General features: G+C 52.2%; 1 protein-coding gene across 3 annotated transcripts; it reads right to left on the minus strand.

The window, feature by feature from the left end:
- Positions 1-1,543: 1,543 nt before the first annotated feature.
- NMRAL1 (NmrA like redox sensor 1) lies at positions 1,544-13,159 on the minus strand. 3 transcript variants are annotated; one of them, XM_065924234.1, is made up of 6 exons: positions 13,121-13,159; positions 7,331-7,398; positions 6,944-7,182; positions 4,206-4,455; positions 2,862-3,052; positions 1,544-1,835 (listed from the first exon to the last, which is right to left on the minus strand). In XM_065924234.1, the coding sequence occupies exons 2-6, from the start codon at positions 7,368-7,370 to the stop codon at positions 1,656-1,658; spliced, it is 900 nt and encodes a 299-aa protein (XP_065780306.1). In that variant the 5' UTR covers positions 7,371-7,398; positions 13,121-13,159; the 3' UTR covers positions 1,544-1,655. The 3 variants fall into 3 exon arrangements, with proteins under 3 accessions (XP_065780306.1, XP_065780304.1, XP_065780305.1); XM_065924232.1 differs by lacking the exon at positions 13,121-13,159 and adding an exon at positions 7,565-7,755; XM_065924233.1 differs by lacking the exon at positions 13,121-13,159 and adding an exon at positions 7,528-7,589.
- Between the last annotated feature and the right edge of the window lie 39 nt (positions 13,160-13,198).

The following is a 13,198-nucleotide window of genomic DNA, read 5'->3' on the forward strand; positions in this document are numbered from 1 at the left end:
ATCTGTAGGTTTGGGTCCCCTCGAGGCCTGGCTGGACTGGGTTTGGCTCATTCCCACAGTTAGCTCCTGAGATCTGTCTCCTGACCACCTTGCAGCCTGAGGTGGGGCTAGAGCATGAGCCGAGCCATTTAGAAACACAAGAGAGTGTCTCTAGGCCCCTGGGCCTTTGTGTTTGGGAGGCAAGCACTTGCTGAAGTGCTGGGAGCAGGATGGACAGGGGAAGGCACTGGAGGCTTGCAAGACCTGATCACGAGGGGCCCAGGGAGCTAGACGCTGCTTCTCCCCAGTTCCCCTATGTAGTCGTCACAGCAGCCCGGCCAGAGGGCACCAGGTGAGCAACCCACCCCCAGAGGGCTGGTGAAACGGAGAGCACCGGCTGGAGCCTGCCCCCAGCTCCCTGCAGCTCGCCCTGGAGCCAGCGCAGCGGGCCCTCCCCAGGCTTGGTGCCAACCGAGGGCCACTCCTGGATCCCGACATCATGAGTCAGGGTCCAGCAGGCGAGTCTCCCCTCCAGAGGGCCCACGGCACTTGGGCATCACAGGGCTGGATACGGATGACCTGTTGGGTTCTCCTGCTGATATGGGTGGGCTTGGAAGCCTGGGTCATCACGTCTGTTCCCTCCTACCCTCCTGGGAGGCTGCTCCCTCAGGCTGTCGCTGTGCCCCTGAAGTGGGCCCTCCTCCAGTGTTCTTCATCCCCCCTGCTCCCTGCAGCCTGATGTCGGTCCTGCAGCCATCCCACACATTGGTATCTGGCCCTCCTGCTAAACCAGACTCAAGACACGGTGTATAACTTTCCTGATTAACATTGTATTTAGGATCTAGCACACTGGATAAGTTGTCGACAAAGTACTTATGAATCAACAGATGGAATGAATTTGGCAGCCCTGCTACCCTTTCAGTGCCTCTGCGGGTCCCAAGGCCAGAGCAGGGTAGCAGAGACTGCGGTAGATGACCCACAAGCCCGGAGACACCAGTCTCCCCACCAGCTGTGTCCTCCAGGCCTGCGCTTCTCATCTCTATAGTGAGTGAGAGAGGGAAGCCATCCAAATGCCCGGGGGGCTCTGCCCACCAAGCAGGTCTGGGGGGTCACTTCCCTGGTTTCCCTTCCCTGCCTGTGCTGTGGACAGCATCACCTCTTCTCCACAGTGCTCAGTTCTCATGGCCTGGGGTCCACAGCTCGGTAACGTCCCTTCAAGGGTTTCTTTCTTACCAGCATGTTTTGAGATCACCACATCTCAAGGCTACTGCACACGGGAGCCCAGGAGGCAGGTGAAGAGAGAGGAAGAAGGGGCTGGTCTTTCCGCCCTGAAACTCAGAAGGAACACGCGGATGACCGGATGTTCTGGAGTGGAAGGGTGTGTGTGCAGGGGTGTCAGACGTCGCCCCTGGCTGCAGGGCTGGGTCGGGGGTCCTCTTGGCCCCCGCCACCACTTGGCTGGGCACTTGACGCTTCCTATTGGAATTTTCATGTCCTTGGTGCCCCAGCATCTGCCACCCCTACCCCAAACCATGAAACAAAGCGCTTTTCTTTGGAAGCCATCTGTGAGAACAATGGCCTTTATTTAAAAAATAAACTTTCTTGTAACACAAGAGAGGGTCACTGTGACCGCATCCCCCGTTGTCCCCCAAGACGGGGTTGAGAGGTGGGCAGGGTCACAGCCCTGCAAAGTCCCCTTTGTGCTGCTCTAGCCACTGGTCCAGCGTCCTGGCCTTGGGGTTGAGCTTCAGGGTCAGTTCGATGTTGCGGTCAGGTTTCAGGGCATAAAAACGGAACATGTTGGCCAGGTCCCAGGCGCCGGGGAAGCCAAGCTTCTCGTAGTCCTCGGGGCTTGTCTGCAAGCAGAGGAGCGTCTCTTAGGGTCGGCAGCACCCCGACTACACTGTCGGTACCTCAGCCTCTACTTTGTCCCCCTGAATTCATCTGAAAACCATTGATTACTAAAGAGATGAAACTTCAAAAACCACTGTTCCAGGGCAATTTATATCCTGTTCTTCCAAGATCACGAGGTGAAAACGTCTCAGTCCCTTCCACAGCAGGACTCTGCTTTCATCACTTTCTCGCTTAAAACACCAAAGCTGTTCCCCTTTCCTAACCAAACTGAACCTTAACTCCTTGGCTCCCAAACCCTCCATGACGGCCTCAGGCTTTCTTTGTTTAGATAGTAATACACAGCCATTTAGTGCACATTTTCTAGTGCATTCATTGTGTCAAGGGAGCGTCTACATCAGTTATCCCGTTCAGTCTTCACAGCAGCCCGAGGATGGGATACGTTCCATACACCCACTTTACAGATGAAGAAACCAAGACAGAGAGGGGCCATGGGCTGGGCCTCTGGTTACACACAGGTGGGTGTTAAAGGCTGGGAGCAAAATCTGAGCCCAAAACGTGTCCTGCCCTGGTCTCTCCCCATTTACTGCTCTGTTTGTGTCTGGGAGGCTCTGTGGGTGGTTTCTGTCGTTTAATGAGTCTGAGTATCCCATAATCTCAAACTGAGAAGAAACAACAAACCCAGGGGTCTGGACAGGAGGACAGGGTAGGTGAGGGAAGGAGGGGACTGTGCCCACTCCAGCCTCCTTCCCCTCCACCAAGGAGCCCAAGACACCCTGTGCTCTCCCTCCTTGCTTTGGCCCCTACTGGGCCCTCTTCCTCAAGCCCTTTCTTGCCACTTGGCCCTCTGCCAGAGCCAGACATCTCACCCGGCAGCCACACTTCACTCCTGAGAACCGCACGACGTCAGCCTTCTCTGAGGATGAACTAGGCTTTGTGATGCTCAGAGCGCGGGGCAGCCCAGGATGCCACTCCCCTGCTACCCGCAGAGCCGCTCGGATAGGGCTTCCATGTCCCGCCGGGCCTCTCACCTTGGCGTCGCGCACCGCCTTGCCTGTGTGCTTGGAGAGCAGGGCAGCATACTCCTCCGCCGTGTGCCTGCAGGTGCTGAGCCCGATGTTCCGGCCGACGTACTCCTCTGGGGTCTTTAGCAAGCTGAGCACCACGGGACCCAGGTCGGCCACGGCCATGCCGTCTATGGGCACGTCACCCATGGGCAAGCCTGGGAAGGGGGGAGGGATGTGCTGGCCCCTGTCTCTTGAGGGGTCGGTCTCTACCAGCTGGTTGGCGCACAGGTCAGCACCTGGCCTAACTCAGACACCCCAGGGTCAGCAGCAGAACTGAGTCAGGAAACGGGACATGATGGAGCTCTGCCGCTGGCAGGCCGTTCAAATCCTGGGAGTCGGGCTGGGGAGAACTCCAGGCCTGCCACCCATCAGGCCTGAGACGGGAACAAGCAGAAGGAGGGGAAGGGGCTTTGAAAGGCGCCCTGCCCAAGAATGGGTGCAAACCCCAGTTCCTGACGCGGATGCCCACGGAGGGTGCTCCAAACGCCAACAAGAAAGCTCGGCTGGCCAAGGCTTGGGCCGAGCCCAGAGCAGCGTGGTGGGTGCTGACAAACGTGTTAACAAGTGACTCTACCGGCCACGGTGTGGCTCTGGGGATGGAGAGGCAGAGCTCTGGCTAGATGAGGCACCTGGAGCCCTCCAGCCCTGCCTGTAAAGTTTCCATGGCTGCCCATTCAGACCACCCAGGAGCCTGTGGGGATGGAAATCCAGCTCGGGGATGGAACTCCAGCTCAGTGATGGAACACAGGTGACTCTCTGACGATGGCTCTGCAAACTGTAAAGGGTGGTGTCAGGGTGCCAACACCAGGCCCAGACTCTGCCCAAGGGAGGGTGAGCAGGGATCACGCAGAGGTGAGGAGCCAGGGGAGGGCTCTGACCCCTCCCACTCTGCCTGCCGAGCCTCCCCTGCTGCCCCACCAGCGTCAGGACACAGGCCGGACACGGCGCCCTCCACGCTGTTTGGAGATGTGCAGACGGGCAGAGAAGAAAGTGCTTTCCTACCCCTGGGAAATCAACTGGACCTAGCCCTCCAAACCCTCTCCTCACTGATGAGGCAGAAACAAGAACCATGCTCATTTCTGCAAAGCTCTCCAACAGACAGCACAGCATCCCCGCACTGGGCAGATCTTCCCTGGGGAAGTCCAGGTCATGCCCGTCTCACGGGACAGGACACGGAGGCCTGGCAGGGTCATGGGTCTACTGTGAGAGGGCTGGGGCTCAGACCTGGAGCCCTCGGAGGACAAGCCCACTCTCTGGGTCACCGTGGCTCTGCACGGTGCCAGCAGACGCCCGAGGGAGCACACTCACTCAGCAAGTAGCTCCTTCCATCCGGGGCTTTCTGGGGCAGGAAGTAGGAGAGGAGGTTCTCAAAATAGCAGGGCAGCCGCACGCTGGTCATGGGGACGCCGATGTCCCGGAAATACTCCTCCACCTCCCCTTTGCCGTCAAAGTGTCCCGCTGTCAGTCTCCCCCCGGTTAGCTTCTTGATGTTCTCCAGGCCACTGTAGACCACGTAGCACAGGCCCAGGCGCTTGGCCAGATCGGCCAGCAGCTTTCCCTGGTGGGCAGGCAGGAAGGGAGAAGCCACAAAGCTCAGAGGAAGGGTGTGTGTCCCCATCGAGGCCCTGGCTCTCCCACCCCAGAGGCCACTCTGCCAAGAGCCACAGGCCACTAACCCCTCTGATAAGGCTCCCCCTTTCTTGTGCAGCTCCCACAGCATCACATCCTCTACCCCAGGATTATAGGCCTCCCACCAGCCACACAGCCTTAGCGCCCCTTCTCTAGATCATCCAGGTTGTTCCACCTTCCAGGGTACTAGACCAAAGTCCTCCATGTGCCACCTGGGAGGGGGCACACAGAGGCTTCCCGTCTCTGCCTGTGCTTAGACAGCACCTTGTCCCCGTACTGTGCCGTCTTCCTTGGAGAGCCCCAGCCGTTCCCTAAGGAAGCGCTATGGCTCAGACGTTCAGCACAGAAGACACGCCACGTGGGCTTCAGACTGGCTCTGCAGCGCCCTGGCTCTGCCTTCCAGGACAAAGGGTCTAACTGCTCTGGCCTCGTCGGTTAAATGGGGACCTTGCTGCACAAGGCTGTGTAAGGCGCTGGATGGTGGCCTCCCAAGAGACATGTCCACCTCCCATCCGCCAGAACCTGTGAATGTCACATCGTTTGGGAGAGGGTCTCCGCAGATATTTTTTAAGTTAAAAAACTTGAGATCATCCTGGATTACCCTGGTGGGCCCTCAACCCAATGACAAGTGTTCTTATGAGAGATGGAAGAGGAGACAGGGAGAAAAGGAGAGGCCGGGTGAAGACAGAGGCAGAGCCTGGAGTGACGTGACCCCACGAAGAGCTGGCACCTCCGGACACCAGAAGAGGCAAGCCTCCAGACAGCGCAGGGCAAACACCTTGCTGTTGGACTCCTGGACTTAGAGCTGGGAGAGAATAAATTCCTGCTATTTTAAGCCACGTGGCTTGTGGTCATTTGTTATGGCACAGGCGGTCAGGTTGACAGGATCTGCATGAACCAGAAAAGTTCTCTTTGTCCACCCGCTGAGATGGGCTTCCAGGTAAGACAGCAACTGAAGGCTCGAGGTTAAAAACAAAGAGACCAGTGGTCCAGTCCAGCTTCCCTTTATGGACCAAAGTGGTCCCTTTACATAAGAGGAAAAAGAGACCAGCTCAGGGAAGTCACGTCCACAGCCAAGGCAGTGGGGAGCTGTGGACGAGGCAGGACTGAAAGCCGATGGCCAGGGGTCTCAGCCCCGGAAACTCGGCTGTGCCAGTCATACCTTCTACAAATACCCAAGAGCCTGCTATGTGACAGGCCCACTGCAAGTGTCTCTACCTTCCAGGAGATTTTAAAAAGATACATGTTCGTCTCACATCCCTCCCACGGCAGCCTGGGCTCAACAGCCACCGACCAGAGAGAAGCTGGGTGGAAAACAGAATAAAGAGAAACATGACACATCTAAAAAGGGACATGGCAAATTTGGGGAATGATGGTGATGGATTATACTTTGATTGTTCAGTTGCCAAGCTGTGTCTGATTCTTTGCAACCCCGTGAACTGCAGCATGCCAGGCTTCCCTGTCCATCACCACCATATTTTGATTAGAATGGTAGTTCCATGGGTATGTGTGCTGTGTGTCTGCTAAGTGGCTTCAACTATGTCTGACTCTTTGCGACCCTATGGACTGTAGCCCGCCAGGCTCCTCTGTCCAGGGGATTCTCCAGGCAAGAATACTGGAGTGGGTTGCCATGCCTTCCTCCAGGGGATGTTCCTGACTCAGGGATCGAACCCATGTCTCTTATGTCTCCTGCATTGGCAGGTGGGTTCTTTCCCACTAGCGCCACCTGGAAAGTCAGTTATATGTGTATATTTATCTTCAAATTTCATCAAATTGTACAATTAAAATATGTACCTTTTAAGAAAATTATGGGTCAGCAGGGAGAAGGTAATGGCACCCCACTCCAGTACTCTTGCCTGGAGAATCCCAGGGATGGCGGAGCCTTGGTGGGCTGCCGTCTATGGGGTTGCACAGAGTTGGACACGACTGAAGCGACTTAGCAGCAGCAGCAGCAGCATGGGTCAGCAGAGTTGTTTAGAAAATGTGAAGTCACTGGATGACATAAAGCAGATTGTGGTTGCCTGGGAGGGGGAATGGGGAAGGACTGCCAACAGGTATGGTGTTTTCTTTTGGGGGTGATGAAATGTTCTGGAATTAGTAGTGGTGATGGCGGCCCAACTTTGCAAACAGGTGAAAAAACACTGAACTGTACATGTCAAAAGGGTGAGCAGTATGGTACATGAATGATATCTTAAGTCACTGGATGAAAAAGAAGTCACCTCCTGCCCTTATCAAAGTCTAGGAGGGCTGCATGGAAGAGGAGGAGAAAAGCTGCAGTGTCCGTCATCACAGGCAGGGGACAGCCCCTCTCTGACAAGTCAGAGCTGCCCTGCAAGGAGGCTGGGAGCTCTTTGAAGATGTCCGGCTCCTGCCCTGGCCTCCCCACTCCCTCCCGACGCCCTGCGGCCTGCCCTCACCTGCTTGACCTCCTGCTCCTGGCTGCAGTTCTCCCAGTAGTTGGTCACAATGAAGGTGGCATGAGCGCCGCTCAGGGCCAGCTCCATGCTGGCCTCGTCATCCTGGTCTCCCTGCACTACCTCTGCACCTTGCAGCCCCAGCTGCTTCGCTGCCCTCTGCCCAGGGTCCCGGGTCACCACTCGGACCCTAAATGTCCCATCTTCCAGGAGCGTCCGGGCCACTGAGCCCCCCTGGGCACCTGTGGAGAATCAGAAAGACCTGCAGGGTGGAAGCTGCCTGGGAGGCCTGCCGAGGGTGGCGCCCCTAGCGCTGGGGGGCGGGGCCGGTCGGACCCCCAGGTTGTCCTGGGTGAAGGGTTCAGCGCCTCCTTTGGGGGTTTCGCTTACCTGTGGCTCCAAACACCACCACCAGCTTCTTGTCCGCCATGCGAGCGGGAGGTGTGGTCCCGAGAGGTCTAGGGGCAGTGAGAGGCACACAGTGGGCGAAGGGGCGCGCACGTCGCGTAGGCCCCAAGGGGAGGTCCGGCCGGGAAAGATAGGGACCCCGCCACCCCCGTCCCCTCGGACCGGCTCCCGGGCCCTACCGACACCCCGCTCCCGGGTCCCCCAGACCGGCTGTACCTCCCAGTGGAGGCCTAGGTGTGAAACGGTCCGGGAACTGGGGACCCACTGCTCTGCAGCCGAGTCCACAGCTTGGGGGGATGCAAGCCTACATGTGGCGCCGACCCTCGCCCTTAGCTCCAGTTGCAACCCGGAAAAGCCACGCTTTCCCAGGCATCCTGCGTGAAGGGACCCCAGGCTGGTCTGCTTCCGAATCCCCGCCGTCCGGGCCCTGACTCTGCGCGAAGCGGACATGCCACCCCCCTCCGCGGGCACAGATGGTTCGTCCCAACTCGGGCGAACTCTGCCGAAGGTCTCCAGCCGCCGGCACCGGGCCTACGTAAACCGAATTTGCGTCAATCGGGTCTGACCGAAATGTACTTGCAGACGAGGACTGCACAGGCGAATGCTGGTGGTGACGACTGTGCCAAGCAAAAACGAATAAGTAAATAGTTTTTATTTTGCATGAACATCTGATCTTTTGAAAGACAAATCTATATTCGTAGCTCTTAACACCCAAGGCTCTGTCTCAATTCTTGTATGCCTGACTCATACTTGAGGTTGCTACTACTTGCCCAGGTTTGAATTCTTTTTAATAGAAAAGATCTCTCTCTCTTCTCTTTTTCTTTTTTTTGGGGCCACGCCCCAAAGCATGTGGGATCGTTCTCCGACCAGGGATGGAACAAGTGTCCCCCCGCAGTGGAAGCAAGGAGTCCTAACTGCTGGACAACCTGGGAATTCCGCAAATTACATTGATATATTTCTTTGTTGTTCAACTAAAACTCAAAAATGACCCTCTCACTCCTCTTCTGAAATTTTATTGCTGACTCGGATAAAAGCATTTTTTCCCCCTCCCTTCATTCCAAAATGTGTACTGACCGCTCCAGGAATGTCAGTTTCGTAACAGGAGGCACTTGTCTCTATTCATGGCTGAATTTCCCAGCACCTAAAACAGTACCTGGCACAAATAGTGGCTCAAAAAATATTTGCTGATTGATTGTCTAAACATTTACTAGGCACTGGAGTTACAGGGAAATCAAACTAAAACTGGTGCTATTTTCCCAAATTTAGTGGTGGAAATGACCCACGAAATAATGTGTATTTTATATATGTAAAATAGTCGTCATTATGTATTGTAAGATGCATGTATTTATTTTAATAAATACACATTTGTGTCTACAAGTGAAGGTGTCATCTAAATAGAATGTTTATCTTGCATAAACCTTGCATTGCCTCCTCCACAGTCTATTACGTTATTCTCAGAGCTCAGGCTGTATACCTTCCTCCCACCACCTTAGATAGGGCTAACTCCTACTCATTCCTTAACGCGTCACATACCCATCACTTCCTCCAGGAAGCCCTCTCTGACTCCTAGGCTAGAATAGCTACTATTTCATTCCCATCTCTATTCCACTGGCAACATGGTCTCTACCATATTAGACTGTGGGCTTCCTAAGAGTTGACCCCATGTCTTTTTTATTTCTGTCTCTCTCCCTCCTGGCACAATGTCCAGCATTTAGTAGGAACTCAATAACATACTGAATGGAACCCAAGTGCATATTATTCTGATAAAAGATGAGACTTTTCTTCAACTGTGTGGGTTAAGCCACAAAACTCGATATTCTGAGGTCTCCACTTTAAGGAAATAAATCCAAGCAAGAAGATCCTCAATGGGACCAGCTGCAGAAATCTTTTTTTTTTTTTTCAGCTTCACCCCACAGTATCTGGAATCTTAATTTACAGACCAGGGAACAAACCGTTGTCACATGCAGTGGAAGGGTGTGTCTTAACCACTGGACCACCAGGAAAGTCTCAGGACCAGCTGCATATTGTGTAAGGCTCAGTGCAAAAAAAAAAAAAAAAAAAAAAAAAAGCAGGACCCATTGTTTAAAAATTACAGAGAATTTAAAGACTGTGGTAGCAGAACCTAAACCAAGCCTGGGGACCCAGTATGACTGCTCTAGTTACAAGCCCATGAAGCGGCTCGGCCCTGGTCACTGGGTTTGAGAGGAGCCTCCCACAGTGGGACTTGAACAATGCCCTTTGGCATCACTGAACCCAAAGCTTGGAAATCAGTGCAGACAGTGAGTGGCAGAGAAGAGCATCTCTGCCCTCGGCTTCTGGTCAGTGGTGCTGGTACCAGGGAGCTGTCCCTAAGTGGGTGGGCAGACAGGCAGCCTGGGCAAAGGTCTCGTTTCTTGAAGCCCCAGCTACCCACCTCAGGGGGTTCCCTGAGGCCTAAGGGAAAAGATTTGGCGACTGACTGGCATTAGCTCAGCCATGACTCAGCACCTCCTGTGGGACCTTATATCTGACAAAGGACTTCCTGCAAAGCTCCTGTCAGTCCAGTCAGCCCATGTACTAATGATGATAACAGGGAGAACTCTTCTCTGGGCTTCGTCTACATATCAGACGCAGACTTAGGACCACGTTATCTCATTGGAACTCTTGAGGCAACCCCTCCTCCAATCACTGCGACTCAGTTTAGTTCAATTTTATGTATGCCTGTTTGGGACAGCAGGCAGTCTTAAAATTCATTCTTTTACTTATCTATTTTAAAATATTTGTTTGGCTGTATCAGGTCTTAGTTGCAGCATGTGGGATCTTTCGCAAGGACTTTAGTTGCGGCATGCAGGTTCAGGAGTTTCGTATTAAGGCTTAGTTGCTCTGCTGCATGTGGGATCTTGGTTTCCCAACCAGGGATTGAATCCACGTCCCCTGCAGTGGAAGCTCAGTCTCAATCACTGGACTACCAGCAAAGTCCCAAGATTCATCCTTTTAAATTTGATTTTGCATGACTCAATTATTCATTCTCATAAAAAATTTAAATAGTACAGATACATAGCACAAATGAGCTTTCCCATCCCTCTGTCATTCTAGTGTATAAACCTTCCCTCTTTTGGATGCATTTACACGCCTAAACACAAATGTGTAGAAAGATAACATTTATTTGTTTGTTTTTTAAAGAATGTTATTTAGCTGCACAGGGTCTTAGTTACGGCATGTGGGATCTAGTTCCCTGATTAGGGATCGAACCTGGGCCTTCTGCACTGGGAGGGTGGAGTCTTAGCCAGTGGACCACCAAGAAGCCCCAAAGATAATGTTTTGTAGTTAAAAAAATAAAAACAGAAAAAATTTTAGATATAAAAAAATAAAAGGGATTGTTGACTAAAAAAATTAAACAATGGCCAGTCTAAGAAAGAAATGGAAAATTTTATCCCAGTCAACCTGAGCTCTGAGAACTGTTCTGAAGAGATGAGGGTGTGATTTTGAGAAAAGGTTACAGGTTACAGGCTTCCTACATGGCACTAGTGGTAAAGAACTCACCTGCCAATGCAGGAGACATAAGAGAAGCAGGTTCAATCCCTGAGTTGGGATCCCCTGGAGGAGGGCATGGCAACCCACTCCAGTATTCTTGCCTGGAGAATCCCATGGACAGAGGAGCCCGATGGGCTACAGTACATAGGGTCAAAAAGGGTCAAACACAACTGAAGGGACTTAGCACACATGCACAGGTAATGAAGCACACATCTTGGGAGAAAGTTACTGTTATTCGTGAGGAAAAAATCTTAGTTAATGGTTTTAGTGCATTTCCAAGTATGGGAAGATACAAGAAACTGGGTTCATAAAAATTTCTCCTGAAAATATCTACCTGAGGGCCATTTCTGCCAGTTTTCCTAGAGCACAAAGTGCCTCATCCCGATCTTCACCATTTCAGGGTGTGTTGTAAATCAGTGACTATTGTGACTAATGACTCAATTCCTGTAGAACTGGATGGTGGGCAACATTCTTTATTTTACAATTCCTTCCCTTTTGATCTCAACTTTAAAGTTCAGGAGGCACTTCGTGAACAGTTTGTCTCCCGGTACTAGGAATGCTTATTCTCAGGTCAGAATTTCATCAATAGGCCATTCAATGCGCTATTACTGGACGAGGCCCTATTGGTGTTGTTCAGTCGCCCAGTCATGTCCAACTCTTTGTGACCCCACGGATTGTAGCACGCCAGGCCTCCCAATCCTTCACCATCTCCCAAAGTTTGCCCAAGTTCATGTCCATTCCATCGGTGATGCCATCCAACCATCTCATCCTCAGACGCCCTCTTCTCCTTCTGCTCTCAATCTTTCCCAGATTCAGGGACTTTTCCAATGAGCTGGCCGTTCCCATCAAGTGACCACAATACTGGAGTTTCAGCTTTGGCATCAGTCCTTCCAATGAGTATTCAGGGTTGATTTCCCTTAAGATTAACTAGTTTGATCTCCTTGCTGTTCAAGGGACTCTTAGGAGTCTTCTCCAGCACCACAGTTTGAAGGCATCCATTCTTTGGCGCTCTGCCTTCTTTACAGTCCAGCATGCACAACTGCATGTGACCACAGGGGAGACCATAGCCTTGACCATATGGACCTTTGTTTGGCTACTTTTAACAGGGCCCTTTGTGGGCTGACAAAGGGCCCTGTTAAGAAAAGTCATAAGCTTCTGGACCACCTGTCATACCGTTGGTCATGGTCAGGGAAATGGTTCTCGCTTGCTGCTTCTTCCCATATCTAGAGATACACTATTACAATCACTGATCTCATAGAATCATCTATAAGGTCAATTGTTTCAAGTTGTTTAATTGTCATTAATTTTATCTGAGGCTCAGTCACACATCTGGTAATGCAAGAAACCTCAAGCTGTTTAATTGTCATTAATTTTATCTGAGGCTCAGTCACAGGTCTGGTAATGCGAGAAACCTCAATCTCGTAAAATAGGCAGAATACAGTAGTATATCTAGTAACATTAATAAGGTGCAGCCCAATACTGCCCTAATATATCAACATCCTGACTCCTTACAGGATTGAGAAAGGAATGCTATTATCTCAGGAGTTTCATGGTCAGCGGCAGGAGAAAAATTGATCTTTATGGTTGAGCAGGTATTTCTGCCCCTGGGGAGGTCTGGTCAATGCATAATGCAGATACACAATGCAATATTAGAGGACCACCAGGGAAGTCCTCTGAATGTATTTTTGTATTCTCCTACAACTTTCTTTTCTAATCCCCTTCTACTTGATTGCCTCCCTTAAGGCGGTGTCTGCCCTTCACACCCCCCCCCCCTTTTTTTTTTGCGGGATCCTAGTTCCCACTGGACTGCCAGGGAATACCCTGCCATTCCTTATTATCCGGCACAACTCTTTTGAACAGGGAGATGTGCCTCTGTCAACCAACCATCCCACATTGTCTTTTCATATACGTTCAGGCTCTTTCAAGGTTTTCACCCAAATGCTGTTGCAGTGAACTTGCTTGTTTGTGTCTCTTTGGGTTCTTGCGTTTCTCTAGAAAAAGCTACCCAGAAATGGAAGTACTAGATCAAAGAGAATGCCTATTGCCAATTATAACATTCCCCACACCTTTGCCAATACCGGACAATATCAGTCCTGAAGCCAGTTGGATGGTTAAAGAAATGACAGGAAACCAGTGTGGCTGAAACAGATGGGACAGGAGGAGAACGCGCGAGATAAGCCTGAAGCGGTGGTGATAAAGGGCAAGAAGGGCCCAGAGAGGCGTTCATGAACACCCCCTCTCACGAAGGGAAGAACTCACCCGCCCTCACTTCGACTTCCGCCGCAGACCAGCACGCGAGGACGGCTGCCGCGTGCCCGCCGCAGGGGCGTGTCCTGC

This window comes from Muntiacus reevesi, chromosome 2 (assembly GCF_963930625.1).
Source record: "Muntiacus reevesi chromosome 2, mMunRee1.1, whole genome shotgun sequence".
NCBI lineage: Eukaryota > Metazoa > Chordata > Mammalia > Artiodactyla > Cervidae > Muntiacus > Muntiacus reevesi.

Excerpts from the sequence above, each read along its gene's own strand:
- NMRAL1 (XM_065924234.1), bottom strand. The coding sequence starts at position 7,370 with ATGGCGGACAAGAAGCTGGTGGTGGTGTTTGGAGCCACAG. Across the intron at positions 4,456-6,943 it reads AGGAGCAGGAGGTCAAGCAG|GGAAAGCTGCTGGCCGATCT; the intron begins GTGAGGGCAGGC and ends CCTGCCCACCAG. Across the intron at positions 1,836-2,861 it reads AGGCGGTGCGCGACGCCAAG|ACAAGCCCCGAGGACTACGA; the intron begins GTGAGAGGCCCG and ends CTCTGCTTGCAG.